This window comes from Botrytis deweyae, assembly GCF_014898535.1.
Source record: "Botrytis deweyae strain B1 chromosome Unknown BDEW_012, whole genome shotgun sequence".
In the NCBI taxonomy this organism is placed as follows: Eukaryota; Fungi; Ascomycota; class Leotiomycetes; order Helotiales; family Sclerotiniaceae; genus Botrytis; species Botrytis deweyae.
In genome coordinates this window covers 1,156,157-1,175,693 of record NW_024066219.1, presented here as the reverse complement: position 1 = coordinate 1,175,693, position 19,537 = coordinate 1,156,157, and the positions used below count along the sequence as shown (strand labels likewise).

Sequence of the window (19,537 nt, the reverse complement as noted above, 5' to 3'; positions counted from 1 at the left end):
TCCATGAAAACGCCCAAAAATAAATGCCACTCTTTGCCCACCCACCGATGATGCTCATGAAACCTGTGAGATATGGATATCTAAGAATCATTTGGTATACCGAGAAAATGCCACCAGTAGAAATGCCACGAAACACGACGGAGAAATCATTGCAACAATGGATCCTAAATAATGTTGTTAGTGGAGTCATGTTCAAAAACGGTTGATGACAACTTACTCTGAAGTGTTTTTGTGAGTTGTTCTGCTTATTGTTTCTCCAGTCAAATTTACGGCGTTCGTAGTTCTCCACCTTTCTGGATCTTTTCTCCGCCGCCTTGACTTCTCTTCTCTTCTCAGCGGTGACACCAGCCATACCTAGACCTCCATTTGCACGGCTCATAAGTGCTCTTCCACGTTCTCTCTCATTGCGTCGAACAACACGTTCATCTTGCTCTACATCAGAATCGGAATTTTCGGCTGCTTCAATTGCACGTCGTTGTCTCTCCTCTGGTGATGGATGATTGACCAAATTTTGACGATAATATTTTTGTAATGATCGATGTCCAGCGGTACGACCAGAAGGTAGGTGCAGCTCATAATCAGCATAAAATGCTGCATGATTGTGTTTATGAGCATGTGAGTGCCACCCATCCTTGTTGTGGTGTGATCGGGGATCGGTGTGGGAGTGATGAGGATGCTGATGGAGTTTCTCATACTGGTGCGTTCTCTCATCAAGTGGAACTGCGGTAAGATCTGCGGAATCCAAGGAAGACTCAGAACTGTCAGTTTCCCATCCATCACCATTCTCCATATCTTCGTCTCCTTCGGCATCAATTGTCGTTGGTCGTTTAGCTCCAAGTTTAACGCCACCACTGTTTTGTTTTCCTGGTAATGCATCTTCCGAATCTGATTCTTCCTCGTCATCAGAGTATGTGCTTCGGAAGTCATAGTAATCGCCAATCTCAATTTGTTCGTCCTCAGTGGCGTAACGGATTCTGCAATGGCGCTTATCTCTCATGTGAGTTTGGAGTCCAAAAATCGATTGCTTAAGTTTGCCACATCCCAAACATTCATGATCTTCGTAAATTTTCTCGTGAAGGAAAGCGATTAAACCTTCGAGGTCAACTAGGTATTCTTTCTCCGGGATGAACATGCCATGTATACGCTCCATATGCGCAGCATTAGCAGCTGTGTCGGCCGAATCTTCGTTACAGAATAAGCATCGACTTGTAGAAACCTCCACTAACTCATCTTCACCGTCCTCCATGTCGTTATCCTCAGTAGGTGTAGCCGTAGAGCCTTCAGCATCTTCAAGGTTGGTCTTCTTGATACCCTTGGAAACTTCGTCGACTTGCGCATCCATATCGTCACCCGCTGCTCCATTTGTCTTGATGGGTTCTCCCAATGAAAATGTTGAGCTCATTACTGAGCTTGCGTCGTCCATGTGTCCATCACTAGCCATCGCTGCCTTCGCCTTGTGTTTCTGACTGCTAAGATGGTTGTGGTAGGCATTTTCACTGAAGTATGTTTTAGTACAGATCGTACAAGACTTTTCGTATGCGGCCTTGGACGCTGCTGCTGTGGAAGAAGCCTGTGCCTGCAAGACTTTCTCGGTGAAAACTTCGGAAGAAATGGGTGGTAAAGATGTAACGCGGCGCTTCAAGTTGTATCGACTATAGAGAATTGTCAGCAGGTTAGAATCAAAGAGAATAATAAAACTTACTGCCAATCGCTGCGCATATGTCCTCGTTGCAAGTCGCTATTTCTGAACGCCACTTGACATGTATTGCACGTATAAGGGTGGGAAGCATTAGTATCTGCTTGGACCGAAGGACCAGAAGCAGGACCTCTGCTGGCTGTGATGGAAGCCATTGTTGATGTTCAATAGTAAAGTCAGTGTCAAACAAACAAATGAACAAACAAATGGATATTGGAGGTCGAAGTGTTTGGAGGGGAAAGCAGTGGTATCTTTCTTTCTTTCTTATAATTGATAATTGATAGGCGTTAAAAATCGGTTTTGCCGAAAGCCCCGAAGAATTAGCCCTGGATAGAGAGAGAGTACTTGGATACCTGTGAGTCAATCCAATGTTTTTCCTTTTCAGAGTGAATTTGAGTTGTTTCTCTGGAGTTTTCACAATAGGAAGAGTATTTGAGAGGAGTATTTAAATGGAGGAAAGATTGTGGTCATTCATGATTCGAGAGAAAGAGTCATCTACCCGGGATTTTTTTTTAATGCAATCTTTTATCGTAGGTATGAAAATTTACATCTGAGAATCTGTACTGTAGTGGGGTTGGGTTATCTTTTGTTTCTGTCCCTCACTCCAATGCGATAAAAATGATTGATTGAGGGCTGATCTGAGTGATCTGAGTGATCTGAGTGATATGAGTGATAATGATTAATGATTAATGATTGATGATTGATAATTGATAATTGCCCAGTGCGTCATCTTACCCAGGAGCCAGGTGCCACTCCCACTGTGCCCGCGAGCCTCGAGCCAGACCAGGCGAGCCAGAATGCTAGCTAGCTACCTACCTACATAGTAGCCTCGGGCAACACTCCTTCCCTTGCCTTCCCTTCCCTTGCCTCGCCTTGCTTACTTGGTACTTTGCACTCCGTACTGCACATTTCGTCAAATCGACGGAACCATTAATAAAGCATTGAAACGAAAACGTCTGACTAATAATAAAACAACCAAATATTCATATTATTCATAATCTTGTTTGTTTCAATACTCTAGTGATATTCCAATACTCCACTGATCTCCCTCAACACAAATCATTCCTCTACACTCGTTCCCAATGTCATGACTCGAGATACATCAAGAGTTCGGGAGGAACGAAGTTTCGACGGCGATGATGATATCCTGTCAGCCCTGTGGGCCGCTGCTCCTTTTCCATACCTCCCTCACGATGCGCCAGACGAGTTGAAGAAGCTTACGGTAGAGGTTGAGGATCCAAAGCAAATCTATGTCATACACAATGCAAGCAGGCGTCATCTCTTTCATTTAATGGTAGAAAAGTATGTTTGTTTGCTTGTGCTTCGTCAAAAATATTGAGGCTGATTGGATATTCCCGTAGGTACATTCGTCAACTTCGATATGGTTGCGATTCTGCTATTTGTCATACCCCAACCTGTTTTACTTGTCGCAAACGTCTTGCCCTGATCTCTGGCCGTCCAATAAGGCCATATAATTCGACGAGCGCGAGAATTCTAGCTGTCCACTTAGCTAGTCAGGACAATCCTGAACGAGGTCTCTGTCACAATCCTCTCGTAGATTCACCAATCCAATTCAGCAAGTATGTCAAGGCTACTGCGCGAAGAAATCTCTCTGGATCTAAGAAAATACAAGTTAGTGGAGGGGACAGTTTGCAAAGTAACACATTCGGTACAGACAATGAGAGGCATGGGTCGAATCGATTACGAACCCTCATAACCACTACTGGCGATCCAACTGAGACTAGGGAATCGAAACCCACCATACTGAATGACTATACCAAGATCGATCATAAATCTTTCATCCAAAATGTATTTGGCACGGCAGCTTTCAAGATGGTAGAATGGCTGACACCGAGGAATTTGGCAGCACTAACAAGACAGGATGGCACAGTCTCAGATTCGAATGCACGTTCCTCACCATTAGCTGAGTCGACACCAAGTGATGATATGAATACTCCTGCGCAGAAGCTAGAAGGTTCGAGTGGGTCAGGGACAGATTCGTCAAATGCTACAAAGTTCTCGCCAACCTCTTCTGAAGCCCCAACAGAAGTTTCTGGGTATTCAAGCCACGGGGATAGAAATGAAAGTTCTAGTGGCAAAGATGTTCCAGATCCAAGTACGAGGATGGGGATGGGCTCAAATTCGCCTCCTGCTATACCTAACGACATCAAGCCGAGCATTCAATCGAGCCCAAATGCGTTGCATACCGAAACCACACATATCTCAAGTCCAAGATCTCGAAGGAGGACAGATTCTTATGATGCCCATGTTTCCAAAGGTGTTTTGAATCTTTCGACTTCACCAAGGGCGACTGACACCGATACTACTTCGCCTTTGCCTCGCCATTCTATGCGCTCGAAACCTCAACCCACTCGGCATACAATGATAGCTAATCCAGTTCTCCATCTACCCGAAACCGATATTTCTTCGTCTACAGCACCCCTTATTAGTGCTACAGTTGAGCCTTCTATCCCAACCGAGCCTACGATGGACTCTAAATCTGATTCAATTGCTAACAACGCAATCGAAAACCCCTCGATTGAAAGGCAGAATTCAGATCCATCTTTACCTGACGAAAAACTACCACAAACACTTTCATCACTACCTCTTGAAGTGATTAATCTGATCTGTGATATTCTGGAAGATGACAAGACTTGCGATAAGCATTCATTACATCCTGATCAAGTCGGTGATGATTTGAAGAGACATCAAACACGCATTCTTCCTTTGCGTCGAAAACCAAAATCGTCGATCGGTTATCCAAAATCAACTAGAAAACAATGGCGTCGTTTCATTGATCAGTGTTTGTATTCTGTCCTTAGTAAGCCCAGTTCTCTGATAAAGTCTTTCACCACCCAAGATGGGCAGGTCTTCGATACACAGACTATTTGGTACTGTATGCTACGTATGACTAGAGTTGCGCCGTCTATTATCTTTGACAGCCTATGGATAGCCGCTGGCACACTTTTCAAACCCCCACAGGAATTAGAATGGGCCAAACAGTCTCATAGTGATAGCTTGGGTCCAGATCAATCAATCTCAAAAGCCGATGCAGCTCAAATAATAAATATTTGCTTTCATGCACTCGTAGCTGCGGCACCACTGTTGAAGGATTCAAGACAGTTAGCAAACATGTCTCGTATACGTTCGTATGGAATTACTTTGCCTGGGAGAGAATCGTTCTCAATGGAATCAACCAAACTATGTCTACAATATGACGATGCGTTCTCGGATGAATTGGCATTGAGATTGGCTCGTCGAGTCTTCTCTGCTGTTTCCACAAGACGCAGGTTTTCTGAACTGATCCAGCTCCAACAAGATACCAGAGGCGACGAAATTGAACAAGACGGCGTTTTAGAAATTATTCTCGGCACTCTGAAATATCTCGATGTTGATACACCACCTCTACTTAATTTCACAGCTGCAGAACGAGATTTGCACGAGAAGAGAATTCCTACCTTAATGCTCGATTGGGCACGAACAGTAATGATACAAGATTGGAATGGTAAAGGGGAAGTTCCCTCAGATGGGTCGTTTGGGGGTGCTTTAGAAACTATTGCGGCAATATACAGGAACAGGAAGTCGCTTTTACTGGGAGACATACATTTCCGTACAGAATACTTTTCCGAACGACTAGATAGTGTCGCCATGCCTCTCGAGTGGTTGTCTTTCCAGTCAAATAAACGTACCGTTCATTTGCTCGACTACCCATATTTATTCAATCCATCGACATTGGTCAATTACTTTCGAGCTATCAATTACTCGCGGATGAATCAATCCTATGAAGAAGCAAAGTCTTTAACTACACTTGTTCGTACTCACGAGGGTCTAATCTCCAATGAAGACTACCGAAACAGACTTCGAAATCGTCTTCAAACAGCGACATCAAGATTCCTGGCAATTGAGGTCAGCCGAAATAATCTACTTTCAGACGCTTTTGATGTGCTATGGCGAAGAGAAGGACGTGAATTGATGCGACCTTTGAAAGTGTCGTTTGGCGGTGAGCATGGGGAGGAAGGTTTGGATTATGGTGGAGTTCAGCAAGAGTTCTTTCGAATAGCCATGACAGAAGCTATCAACCCTGATTATGGTATTTTTACGATTGATAATAAAACAAAAATGACATGGTTTCAGCCAGGATCACCAGAGCCGTTATGGAAATTCGAGCTTATTGGAATGATCATATCTTTGGCTGTTTACAACGGTATGACTCTACCGATTACCTTTCCCAAAGCATTCTACAGGAAGTTACAAGGAGAAAGCATTACGGAACTTCACCACATTTCAGATGGATGGCCCGAGCTCGCTAAGGGTCTAACAGATCTGCTAGAATGGGACGAAAGTAAAGGGGCCGTGGAAGAGATTTTCTGCCGAACATACGAATTTAGCCACTTTCAATTTGGAAAGTTGGTAAGCCGTGAAATGACTAGCTCATCTCAATGGCCAAAGTTCTCAGATGTTAATGTTGGCGAAGATTTTGAGGATTTCGATTCAACAGATGTACCACTGGTCACGAACGAAAATCGAAATAGCTACGTTAGTGATTATATCAATTGGCTAACGAATGTATCCATTCAACCACAGTTTGAAGCTTTCAAAAAGGGATTCTTCGCCTGTCTTGATCCTCGCTCTCTCAACCTTTTCGACGTCGATACTCTACAATCTCTAGTCGAAGGTGTACAAGAAATCGACATCATTGAAATGCAACGCGGTGCTCGATATACTGGCTATGAGCCTACTGATCGCGTCATTCAAGATTTCTGGTCGGTGGTCAAAGAATATGATTTGGAAAAGAAGAAAAAGCTACTCGAATTCACGACATCGTCTGATAGGGTTCCTATGGGTGGAATGAAGAATTTCCAACTTACAATCCATAGGAATGGAGCAGGGACCCAATTACCGACTACTTCGACGTGCTTTCAAATCTTAATGTTGCCGAATTATGCAAGTAGAGAGATTTTGAAAGAGAGGTTTGATGTGGCTTTGGAACATAGTAGTGGGTTTGGTAATCATTGAGGAAGAGGATGATGGGTGGAGAGAGGGTGGTATTGATCACTTTTACGGGCGATTGATACGGTTTTTATGGACGTTGATTTGAGCGCACGGTATGGCATCCATAACTTCTTGAAGTTGGGAATAGTAAAATAGCGATGGAAATGATAATGAGTTTTTAAATACCTTCTTGTATTGTATTGGATAGCGAATCGAATGGGATGGTGGCGTTTCTTTGGCTCGATCTTTCGATCTTTCGATCTTTCTTTCTCTCTGCATGGGAAAGCATGGCATATCGCATAGTATAGCATAGCATAGCATAGCATAGCATAGAATAAATAGTATAGCGTTTGAGGAGAAATACGAATGCTTGCTTGCTTGTGATGTGTATGGGTTTATGGATTTAATGGAAAATTGTACTGAATTGATGATTTGGAATAAGATAAGAAGATGAGAAAATGAGAAGATAAGGAAATGAAGAAATGAAGAAATGAAGAAATGAAGAAATGAAGAAATGAAGAAATGAAGAAATGAAGAACCCCATAATCTCTCTCTCTTGATTTCTTTCGGTTTGCGGCCCGCGTTTCCGGGAAGGGTAGCTTGGCGGTTGGAATTGGGATTGGGATTGGGATTGGGATTGGGATTTGGATTTGAGAGAGGAGAGGAGGTGTTGGAGAGGGGTTGGGTAGGTGGGTGGTTTGCTTGGTATGGTGTGGTATGGTGTGGTATGGTATGGTATGGGGTGGGAATTGGATTTGGAATTGGATTTGGAATTGGAATTGGAATATGATGATGATAATGATGATAATATGATAATATGATAATATGATAATATGATAATATGATAATATGATAATATGATAATATGATAATATGATAATATGATAATATGATAATATAATAATATGATAATATGATAATATGATAATATGATAATATGATAATATGATAATATGATGAAGATAGTATTTGGAATTGTTAGATGGATGGATCTGGTGGATTTGTTTGTATGGGGATTTATTTTGGGATTTATCTTGGGATTTATCTTGGGATTTATCTTGGGATTTTGAATGGCTAGATATATAAATATCTGAATGTATGGATGACTAGATATATGGATTTTGGATTTTGGATTTTGGATGGCTGAATGACTTGATAGTTAGATATATGAATAGCTAGATAAATAGCTAGATAGATAGATAAATAAATAAATAAATAAATAAATAGATAGATAAATAAATAAATAAATAAATAAATAGATAAATAAATAAATAGATAGATAGATAGATAGATAGATAAATAGATAGATAGATAGATAGATAAATAGATAGATAAATAAATATTGGATTATAATAGTGATTATAATAATGGTTTTGAGATGAGGCTTGAGATAATAGGGAGTGGTGGGAATGGTGTGGGTAGTGGTGTATGTGGAGTGGTGTATGTGAAGTGTGTGGAAATGGTGATGATAGGGTTGTGTTGTGTTATGTTGTATTATGTTGTATTATCAAATCCTTTTGGGGGAGAAAGAGAAAGAGAGAGAAGGAATGCTAGTTCTTACTAATTGTAATGCAATGTAGGTGACTACCGCATATGTAAACGCATGGTTTATAGAAAGTCGATAGATGATGGAGCTAGAAGCTGATGAGTATATTGCTTGCGATGTACTTTCGCGAACACAGTCGCAGATACTTCGTAGCATTTTGTATTCTTGGAGTGTAGTTTGTAGATAGGTAGGCAGGTAAGGGGGTCGATATATCACGCGTGTGTATTGGGGAATGAATTTCACGCTCGATTATCTGGGTTGTGGTTCGATATCGAGTGATTTGAGGGGTTTACCTATCTAATCTGGAGGTTTAATTATTCGATGATATAGGCAGGTAGGTTCATGGTTAGATTGATATGGATATGCAAAGCACAAAACGTAGATGAAAGCAAAGGTATATTGCAATATATTCAAAGCAGCACACCTAAATACAAAGGTATAGTACTAACTAAATAAACATCGATCCACCACAAGCGAGCGGGACTGTCACAATTCTCCGTTGTTGACTTGGAAGAGAACTATCGAATTGCACCAAGTGCGTCAATCTTGAAAATATATTCCAGATCGACAAACTTGATACAACCATGCCTCTGCTCGTCCAACAATTCCAAAAGAGTGAGAAAATTAAGCATCTTGAATATTAACTACCTCACCATACGCATCCAAACCCAATCTCTTCTTCGCAATCGATGTCTTGACAGGATTGGGACTGTTGAAAATCTCATCCAACTCCTCCAAAGTACGATTTCTGGTCTCGGGGATAAAGAACCACACAATAGTCGATTGAACCGCACACCAAATGGTAAAGATGATGTAGGTTTTCCAGCCGATCTTTTGCATAGAGACGGGCCATGCGAATTGGTTGAGGAGACCGGCGGCTGCGACGGCGAAACCGGAGAATCCCATGCCCTTGGCGCGCATTTCAAAGGAGAGGACTTCGACGGGGTAGAGGGCTTGGAGAGGTGTGAAACCAACAGAGTAGACGGCACCGAAGATGAAGATGAAAGCGAGGGAGGCGGTACCGGCTGCGTGGTTGGTGCCGACGGATTTGGGGTCTGAGGGGTCCGGAATGGATTCTTGGTAGAGGGCAGCGGAAACGGTCATGGCGAGCCAGACTACACAACAGCCTGTGTGGGTATTGATGTTAGTAGAGGTTTCTTCGATAATGTGTTGGGGAGAATTATTTACCAATGTTAGAGAAGAGAAGAAGAGGACGACGACCAATACGATCAACCATTGCGGCACCGAAGAGAGCCCAGCAGAATTGTTGACAATTGTTGATGAGAATGACATTTGCTTGGCCGATAGCACTGTCAATACCGATGGTCTCAAGAACTTTGCCCATGAAATATGACAAGACAGCTGAATTTCATTAGCTAGACTGTTTTTGGGCAGAGAATTGCAGAATACATACCATTTCCGGCCCATTGACCAAAGATCGTGATACTGACGTTACAGAAGAGACGGTAGCAAGTCGATCTGTTCTTGAAAAGCGCTCTGTAATCCCACCAACGCTTGTCGGCACCGTCCATTTCCAAAAGTTCTTCGTATTCGTTGAGTTGCAATTTGACCCATACACTGTCTGTATTTCCTTCTCCGTGGTATTTGGTAAGCATCTTTTTGGCTTGATCGCGTTTGTTATTGACGTAGAGCCATCTTGGGGATTCGGGAAGGAAATAAGCGGAAATGAAGATGATACTGGAGAACATCAATTGGATCCAAATGATAAGTCTCCATGATTCGTCGCCTCCAATGTTGCTTGCTCCACGAGCTACTCCACTAGCAATAATTGATCCAGTGAACCTAAATCTGATTAGACAAACACTGACAAAAGTTTCATACTAAACTTACCAAAAGCAATTGAAGATAGCTGTAACTACACCACGGTATGCTGGGTGAGAAACCTCAACAACATACATGGGACCAGCGGCGGAAGCGATATTGACACCGAAACCAAGCAAGAAACGACCACCCATGAATTGTCTTACACCTGCTTCTCGGGTTGCAACTCCTTGAATGATCGTACCGAGAATAATGCAGAGACATCCGAGCCACATTCCAAATCTTCGTCCGAAAGTATCGGCTGCGGGCCCAACGAATGGTAATGAAACTACACCACCAATTTGGTACATGGAAGTAACGATACCAGCCCAGATTCCAGCATTTTCACCGTGGTAGAACTCGAGAAACCAAGGGTTGACAAGTAAATTGTTGATGAGCGATCCATCGTAACCGTTCATGGTAGCACAGAAAAATCCGATAAAACAAGCAGTGTAGAGTTGGATTGTTGACCACGTGAAGGCCTTGGGGGGCTCCTTCAGCATTGCCTCGTTGAATGTTTCATTTCCGAGAACGACTTTGGCTCCAACTTCGGCATGTTTCTGTAAATTCAACTGAGGTTAGAATCAATCTGTGAGGAAATCGAATTGGAAATCCTCAATCATACCTCATCGTCACTTCGAGGGTGAGCGAGCTCGGCCTCCTCGTACTGAGTATTTGTCTTCTCCGCCATGACTTCCAATTTTCTGCCAAACAAGAAATAACTATGACAATTGAAAAAGATCTATTGATCTGAGAGAGGGATGAGGTTCCAAAATCAACGGAATATGCTTCACTTATGTATTGTAACGATGGCAATCTTGAACCCTGTCAATGGGCGGCTGGCCTTGTCCCCTCGTACAGCCATAATAAGCATACTCTCAATAGCGGAGAGCTAAATAATCTTTGGAACCAATCTATACTCCAACCCCGGATTTTCGGGCAGGCATTCCTGGTGTGCTTTTCTTTTCCAATAAAAAGATGCCATACAACTTTGTGGGGTCCGGGGTCGTACATTATGCAAGTATACTTTTCACAGCATTCACAAGGACTTCGGATCCTTGATCCTTTCGTTTGCACGTATGATTCTTATCCCATTATCGGCTGGCCGTCTCGAGGCCGTGAGGAGGCAAAAAAATGTCAACCCTTGAGAAATATCAGAACTGCTGATTCGAAGACGTGTTTCCCAGTACAGAAGTCATTTGCGGAGTAACTACCCCGTGTTCCAGAAAGGGAATAAGCTGACAACGCCTGACATGCCATCGAGCTGATTTTTGGCGAGATTGGCTTTTTGGTACCCGCTTGTCACCTGTATACCAAGCAATGCTTAATACACTTTTCCACGAATGAACATCCCATCTTACGACAAGGGATTGAAAGTTTCAAATAGAATAATCACGCTTCTGGTTAAAACGGGTTCTTGATGGAGGTCTGTGATGGATCATTATTCGGTCCAGCTCTCTGCTTTTCCTCGTCTGTCTTCTTTGGGGTTTCGTTTGTATTTGGTGGCGTTGAAACGAGCGATGGGTGTTTTTTTGAAGCGTTGCAGTGTCAGTTTGTACAGTGAGACATTGGGTGATATTTTAGACTAGGAAAGTGTTAATAATATAGTGTGATATCACGTGAATGTCATGAGTTGTGCTTTTATGTGAGTTGTGTCTGTATCTCGTGAGGTTGACCAATCATTGGTAAGGTTGATGGCTCATTGCCGCCTACTAGTGCTAATCTGGGGAAACTTTGTTTTTGAGAGACAGGAGGGATTTTCTCGTAGTAAGTACTTTAGTTCATAGGACAGTGCATGCTACCTGCGCGACATGCTTCTAGAATTCACCACCATTACAACTACTTCAATGCATCGATCGACAACTCAACAACATTTCAATACTAGTTCTTCCTTCGACAAATGAATCCCCTTCTCAATCCCAACAATACCTCTCTAACAAACGACAACATTCATTACAGATTCCCAACCAACACACCATCTGCGGCGCAGCCGGTGCACCTCTCATCTTGGCCGCAAAGCCTAATCTCGATTCAAAAGTCCCATCCCGACATGCACATCTATGCATCCATCCACTTTTCAACCAATATATCCTCCGTCCCAAGCAAATTTGTCAAATTGAGGAAACCATATTCTCGGGATTCTGTGCTTGTCGATAATCTAGACTTAGAGCTTGGGAAACCGAACACGGTTAAGATTTCTCATCACAAGCTCCGTCGTCGATTTCGTATTAGATAAAAAATACCCGTCTTCGCCGCATTTGCAATTTTGCCTCCCAACAATTAGATCAGTTGCTGAGGCTTTGAGCTTTGATATACACATTCGATTCCTTTTTCCAGGGTTGATTCTCCGCACGCACGTACAAATATCAAATTATCAAAGTGACGGGAATTTGGGAATTTGGGGTCTCCAGATTTTAATGGATGGATAGATGGATCAGCCGACTAGGTTCGGAATCCTTTGCCGTTATTACTCGAGTTATTAACCTCAATATCCACAAACCTGCAGTAGGACAAATTCCAGATCCTACTCTGTACTTTGGATCGGTACAACCGAGGCATGTGGACTGGGATAGGTACATGTGCATGTGGTATTCTAGCTACGAAGTATTGTGAAAAGCAAAGAATGATATACAAGTGTTTGGGAGAGAGTTTTTGCAAGAGAAGACTGATTAGATTATGTTGTAATCTGGAAAAATTTAGATATTACTACTCACTGATTGTATATTCAAAACTCCAGATATTACTATTGTAATATATCTAACTCCAGATTTGGAGGTTGGTAAGTGAAGAATGGTACAGGTAAGTGATTAGTGATTGTTGAAATCTAGTTTTTCAAGAAGACGAACCTATATCTATCTACCTAGCTAATCTCTCATACCATCCATATTCGAACCATTACCTATTCCATCAATACAAAACAGGACATCGAACGTCGAACGTCGAAGATCGAATATCGAGCATCAAATATCGAATATCAAATATTGAACATCACCACATCAAGACGAATACCTAGCATCAAATCCACCTATGGCAGATTTCTCAAACATACACCTCTTCACCTCTCTTCTCTCCTCTCTCCTCTCCCCTCATCTTACCTCAACGAAAGGTTCATCCAATCTCGACATCTTGCCCCCGATTACAATCCCAACTCAGCAGTCCAAAGCCAAAGTCAAAAACAAACCAAACAACACACAAATACAAACGCAAATACAAATTTCCCTATATCATCACCTCACCTCCATTGATAGCCAGTTACTGATCTCCAGAGCTATACTATTCCGCCACCTGGACTGTTTAGCATAGCTATCTGCAGAACGTATCAAAGTAGCTGGTGAGTATGTTTCCACTTAAGATAATCTCCTGCCTACGTACCTAATGAGTCCCTAATACGTATTTCTTCCGAATTCCGAATTCCAAATGTCGCTATGTAGAAATGCAAATATGCAAATGAGAATTATATCAATTAGCTAATACTGCCTACGATCTTAATCTCCTCTTTTTTGAACATCAACACAACCCACGTCTTAATAACACTTTCATGTGATACTAGAGGCACGACATAACATGTTGGTCTCAGTACTGTAACCGAAATAGCTGCTGAAACCACTGGCACAGTAGTCGCCCTTGGAGTCTAAGTTGCCGGCACATTTTACATTTGTTCGTTGTCGAAATGCTCTGAGTTACCTATTCATAAAGTGTTGGATAGGTCTCTCCTGGCGTTGTGGCAGCTTCAAGTTCGATATGGTACTTGAAGTAATCCTGATACCCAAATGTCGTATCCTACCTGAATTAGTATCACACAGAAGTGATATTGGACGCTGAGTTTTACGTTAAAAGACAATCAAGTAGGAAACTGAATTTGCTAGGTCGGAGCAACTAGTTGAGTTGAGCACAAAGCTTCATGTACCAAGGAAACACATCTTGTTCATATAGACCTTCACTTTTTTCTGACCATGTGATATTTCCGCGGGGGTTCCACTATGATCCGCTGATAATTGAGCCTAAGGTCCCCTGATCATATGGTAACTCTGTAACAAATCAATTACTATCTTGGACTTCAATGCTCTGGTGTTTTCCAAGCCAACCAACTTTGCTTTAAACTTTGATTTTTCAGCGCTGTTATCCCATTGTTACCCGAATACCTTTACTACTCAGCTTTGGGAGTGATCCCACAAATGCATGATAGGGATCAACATCAGATCTGTCGGTCTCATACAGACTAAGTTTTGGTCCGCGCGGACCGAAAAAAGCTGCAAGAACCATTGAGATCTCGGCATAAGCTAGCCTATGAATGCAAGTCGGCCTTCTGATGATTCTAATATTAGAAAGTGCCCTTACTCTGTACCTAAGCAGTCACGAGATCCTTTGGCAAACGGAACATAGTTCCTGAGCATTTTTGAATTTATTTCACCAAGCCATCTTTCAGGCTTGAAATTTTTTGGTTCTGGATATACATCCGGGTCGTAATGCATCAAATACGTGGACATGCCTACAGGTGTCTATTTTTGTATCAGTCTCATGGTGGTACACTTGGTGCACTGCTTCAAACTTACTCCTGGAGGTATAATCCATTCATGATATTGAAGTGCAACATCAGGTGAACAGCGAGGTAATCTATGCATTGAAGCAATGCTCATTCTACCTATGTTTAGTTTCACTAGCTTATCATCCCATGGATAGAATAACTGACCGTAAACCCTCCTTGATACACGCCTGTAAGTATGGAAGCTGCTGAAGGGTTTGGTATGATGGAATGTTTTGCGAGCCATCTTGGTCGATGGTACTTAGCTCTTCTGTGAGTCGCTGTCTAACATCCACGTTCAGGAGAATATGGACCACCAGGTGACCCATAGATCTGGCAACAGACATGGTGCCAGCCATCAGAAGAACTTGTGCTTCCGCTCCAAGCCGGTCAGTTGTGAGTTCAGAGGCTGGCAGGTCACTTGTCAACAAGTCATAGAATAATGTAGAGGGTGGACTTTCGTCACCGGAATCGGTATGCTTTTCTGTAGCCACTCTCTGCTTTACTCTATTTATGTATTCGATAGACATCTAAAAGCCATCTTAGCACAATCTTTCATCCTACTCAAAAGTATTTCGAGGTATTTTCTTGCGCTTACAGTTCTCCAGTTCATCAGCATTTCGCCTGAGAGGCTTAGCCTGACGACAAGTGATGCAGGAATTAGCTCGACAATTCTACATACACGAATATTAGCACACGGGCAATAACGGCTACTCTGTTGACAATACACACATGAAGATCCATGGAAAGTTCACAATGATCGGCGAAGAACGAGTTATCGTATGGAGTAAAGTAAACCTGTTATGATCATTGGGATATCATGCAGGCTGTTTTCCGTGGAATAGGCTCACCACTGGGGACAGAAATCAGGCTGTGATAGAAACGTGGAATTTTGGTTCTCAAAACAAACTTTGCACATGACTTCTCCGGCAAAAGCAAAGAGTGCGTGATCAAGCCGGACTATGGTATCTCTCTCGAGGTGCTCTTTTAGCTGAGATGTGAGACTCTGCACTAAGTCTATCAGTAGTGGATAGATCTTCTTGACTCCGGTACTCGTAAAAAAGGGCTCCAACGGTTTCCGCCGCTGGCGGTGAAGTTGATGATCGATCGTGATAGGATGAGAACCTGCGAGAAGTTAGGCCGATCATCTCTAAAAAGATGAAAGCAAATACCTTGAATACCCATACCTGCAGCAAATGCAGGATAGGCGGAAGTGGATCTTGTGTTGCTAGCGACATATACTGTTCTATAATACTCCGGATCTCTAATAGATAATTCATCGGGGTTAACTCTGACGATAGGACCTGATTTGAAGGGTTAGTGTAACCATATTTCTCAGCCAATTTTCTCACCATAGCGATCATGCAACTCCTCAATCCTGTACACGTAGGTGCCCTCATAGAAGTAGTCCCACGCTATTTCGTATAGGAATGTAATTGCACAAATACGGGGTCCAGGAAATCTCGCCAAAGGATGAAACCATATTCGATAAACAGCTATCAAGTGATAGTAGATTGTTAACAGAATAGTGAACCTTGTGAACAGATTGAGGACCGGAAGGTCTCCTAGAATGGAATGAAACCAATCCATGGTAATACCTGCGTATAGAACAAGAATGAGAAATGATCTTGTAGCGTCTTTCGCAAAAATCTACTTCAGGGGACTGGTGATTGTATTTTGAATAATTTTGGAGCATTTAGGGTCATGCGGGTTTGCTTATCTGTATTCCGAAATCATATTGATCAAACTACTCGTATGTAGTAGTAGTATGTGTAACTCACTGAAATGTACGATTCGATGATACGCACAACTTGCTGAATTGTATGATCCGGTGATCTAAGCTTGATACCTAATCTAAGTATCAAGACATAAGGTTCTTTTATATTGTTTTTACGTGGCTGAAAAGAGAAGTGCTGAACTTGTATAACTGTACGACTTCGTGATTTGGAAACCTTGATGAAATGCATAATGCATAATACATGATACAGTGATATATACGACCTGCTGAAATACACAACGCGATGAGATGGCATCAGTTGCTAAAATGCATGAATTAATGATATGTGTGGCGTGCTGATATCGTCAATTTCTTGACAAACTACATTGTTGAGATTATGATCAACGATGAGGTCTTAGGCTGTTGAAAAATCTCTCGAATACTGGATATAACTTAGCACTGTGCACGTATATATGATCTTCATCATTTTGACTATAATGTTGTGACATTTTCATCATGGAGTCATTTGTTCAATCGACATTTTCACCTCTGCTCAGAGAGTTGTTTTGCAGAGTTAAGAGGACATGTTCTCCTCAGATTTACGAGGCAGTATTACACGAAAGAGACGGTCTCCTCACGCGTGATGACGATTGCGTATCTTTCGAATCAACTGTTCGACAGCATTTCTATGAACAGCCATGGATCAATCAACGACGAAAAAGATTCGAAGCCATCGTTTTCTGTTCATGTGCAGCACCACGAATGTGGTTCTCTCCTCGTCTCCCGAGAGAGCTTGAGATTATGTACACTATCTATTTCATATACACATTCCTTGTTGATGATGAGGAACCTCAAGTTTCGGACTACACATCTCTAGTCACAATGGAGACTGCCCCGACATCGTTCATGGCCAGCTTTCGTTCTCACCTCGATACGATGAAGAAACATTTCTCTGACGAGGAGTATTGGTACTTCCTGAAAGGAGTTATCGACTTCATTCTGATGACGCGAATTGAGCATTTGCTTCACGGTCGTGTTCACACACTCTCTAAATCCTTGGTCCACTTCCCCTGGTGCTGGAAACAACTTGCTACTAATAGTCGGTTCTTCAAGTAGTCGGCCGTTTATGAGAGCCGACTATTAGTGCAGCACCTCATACAGCTATGGCTCTTCGTAAGCACTCAGACTTGGTCTCAAAAAAGCAAATCGAGTGCGAATTGGAGCGATACATGTCATTTGTCAATGATCTCTGTAGTTGGTATAAAGAGAGGGTAGTAGGGGACGAGGTGACATACGAAGAGATAAACTCTCACATTCAATCTGAGAATAGCCACAAAGGCTTACAACACCTTCTAGACGAAGCTATTGGGTGCATGGAACGATGTAGAGAGATCTGCTCGGACGAGACTGAGATACTAAAGTCAGTCGACTACTTCTTGGTTGGATATTTTCAATGGCATTTGGTCACTGGACGTTACAAGCTTGCGCCGTTTCTACAGGTAATTCGAACCCTTCTAGTTTAATATTTTGCACACACTGAACTTTCACATAGATTAATATATCAATGGAGACTGAGTCCTAGGGCATTGAAGTCAAAGAGCTTCATGAGATATACGCTCACGGTAACCGTGATTATCCCATCAAAATTATGATGGAACTTAGGCCGGATCTGATATCATCAGTAGTACTGTCTAGTTATATTGAAAGTATCAGCAAGTATCAGCTAGACTAGGAAGTTGTAATTTTGTATTTTATACTAGTTGAGGGGGTAACTATCAATTGATGTTACTGGACAGGTCTGTTTTATAATTAACAACAGCTAATGAGTACCAAACACAAATGGCCTCATATTCAGTTGTTAGATATACGTCCTGGGACAAAATATTTAATCTTAATTATAATCAAGTCACTTTCTCCAAAAGCAAAGAGTTCGAGGGCTCGTAGGGCCCTAGTAATTTAGAAGAAATAATTAAAAGTCCTTTGTATTAATTTTTTACTCTTACAAGATCACATTATATAATATCTAATATCTAATCCCTATTCCCGATCCGCACTTTTCAATTCTCTTTCTAAACCACCTAATAGTAAAACTAGTCACTCAATCAATCTATAAAATCTTCGTAAATGCAGTTGGAAATATATACATACCTACTTATATAAATTGGTCTATAAATCACCTTTACCTTTCTCTTTTTATCTTCAAAACAACTCAATCTATTTTATTTTATTATAATCTAAAGAATCTGATATTCATTTATCTACCTTTCTCCTTTCATCTCTCTCTCTCTTCTTCTCTCCTTTCTTCTTCTCTCATCTCTTCTTCTCTCTCCTCTTTTTTTCTTCTTTCTTCTTCTCTTTTTTTAATCAATCTATTTCATTTTATTTCATTTCATTTTATCTCATTCTATCTCATTTCATCTTATCTCATTTCATTCTATTTCATCCCATCTCATTCCATCTTATCCCATTTCATCTTATTTTATTCTATTTCATTCTATTTTATCCTATTTTATATAAACTCATATATTTATATACCTATATTCATTCTATTTAATCCATTTATCTTTTTATAACAAATCCCCACCAAACAAAACAAAAACAAAGTCTATTCAAGTAAAAATGAATTCTCATTCTAATTAATTCTTTTTACCTATTTATCTATCTATCTATCTATCTATTCATTTACTCATTCATTCATATACTCCAAATCACTACAATTAACTCAACTTTTATATATCTTCCCTACCTTCCCTCCTTTCCCTCCTTTCTCTTTCCCTCCTTTCTCTTTCCCTTTCCACCTCACCCCTCCTCTTCAAATCCATTCTCAAATTCATTCTCTATTTTTACAAATAATAAACCCAATCTAAAAATACTATGAAATCTCCTTCTCTCACTTACCCCCATCTCTTCCCTTACTCACTCCCTTCTCTCTCTCAACTACTCTCTTCCCCTCCCACCTCTTCCCCTATACACTCTCTAAAAATAATTAAAATCAATCTATTCAAACATCTCTCTTTATAATCATTATAAACATTTTAAAAATTTATCATTTGTTTTTTAAAAAAAAATAATCTATTAAATCCAATTTATTTATTTATCTCCTATTTTCTCTTTCTTTTCCCTCCTTTCTCCTTTCCTTTCCCTCCTTTCTCCTTCCCTTCCCCTCCTTTTTCTTTTCCTCCTTCCCTTTCCCTCCTTTCTCTTTTCTTTTTTGTTTTTCTCTTTTCCTTCTTTTTTCTTTTC

General features: G+C 41.3%; 5 protein-coding genes across 5 annotated transcripts; 2 read left to right on the top strand and 3 right to left on the bottom strand.

Moving 5' to 3' along the window:
* Nucleotides 1-146: 146 nt before the first annotated feature.
* Nucleotides 147-1,851, bottom strand: EAE98_006166 (uncharacterized protein; the record flags this gene model as incomplete). The annotated part of the gene is made up of 3 exons (XM_038953788.1): nucleotides 147-164; nucleotides 218-1,652; nucleotides 1,703-1,851. 3 exons carry the CDS (start codon nucleotides 1,849-1,851, stop codon nucleotides 147-149), a joined length of 1,602 nt encoding a protein of 533 aa, XP_038810183.1.
* Nucleotides 1,852-2,618: 767 nt separating this feature from the next.
* Nucleotides 2,619-7,144, top strand: EAE98_006165 (uncharacterized protein). The gene is made up of 2 exons (XM_038953787.1): nucleotides 2,619-2,998; nucleotides 3,058-7,144. Exons 1-2 carry the CDS (start codon nucleotides 2,784-2,786, stop codon nucleotides 6,710-6,712), a joined length of 3,870 nt encoding a protein of 1,289 aa, XP_038810182.1. The 5' UTR covers nucleotides 2,619-2,783; the 3' UTR covers nucleotides 6,713-7,144.
* Nucleotides 7,145-8,858: 1,714 nt separating this feature from the next.
* EAE98_006164 (uncharacterized protein) lies at nucleotides 8,859-10,746 on the bottom strand (the record flags this gene model as incomplete). The annotated part of the gene is made up of 5 exons (XM_038953786.1): nucleotides 8,859-9,361; nucleotides 9,423-9,596; nucleotides 9,649-10,037; nucleotides 10,086-10,615; nucleotides 10,681-10,746. The coding sequence occupies 5 exons, from the start codon at nucleotides 10,744-10,746 to the stop codon at nucleotides 8,859-8,861; spliced, it is 1,662 nt and encodes a 553-aa protein (XP_038810181.1).
* A 3,428-nt stretch (nucleotides 10,747-14,174) lies between these two features.
* Nucleotides 14,175-16,167, bottom strand: EAE98_006163 (uncharacterized protein; the record flags this gene model as incomplete). Its single annotated transcript, XM_038953785.1, has 9 exons — nucleotides 14,175-14,340; nucleotides 14,394-14,554; nucleotides 14,609-14,693; nucleotides 14,746-15,107; nucleotides 15,176-15,251; nucleotides 15,310-15,375; nucleotides 15,429-15,702; nucleotides 15,750-15,881; nucleotides 15,930-16,167. 9 exons carry the CDS (start codon nucleotides 16,165-16,167, stop codon nucleotides 14,175-14,177), a joined length of 1,560 nt encoding a protein of 519 aa, XP_038810180.1.
* A 643-nt stretch (nucleotides 16,168-16,810) lies between these two features.
* EAE98_006162 (uncharacterized protein) lies at nucleotides 16,811-17,876 on the top strand (the record flags this gene model as incomplete). The annotated part of the gene is made up of 3 exons (XM_038953784.1): nucleotides 16,811-17,329; nucleotides 17,506-17,793; nucleotides 17,847-17,876. 3 exons carry the CDS (start codon nucleotides 16,811-16,813, stop codon nucleotides 17,874-17,876), a joined length of 837 nt encoding a protein of 278 aa, XP_038810179.1.
* Nucleotides 17,877-19,537: the final 1,661 nt, after the last annotated feature.

Bases quoted from the DNA above. Each gene is read 5' to 3' on its own strand.
- EAE98_006165 (XM_038953787.1), top strand. From the start codon at position 2,784: ATGACTCGAGATACATCAAGAGTTCGGGAGGAACGAAGTTTCGACGGC. The intron at 2,999-3,057 runs GTATGTTTGTTT...ATATTCCCGTAG, and splicing joins TTTCATTTAATGGTAGAAAA to GTACATTCGTCAACTTCGAT.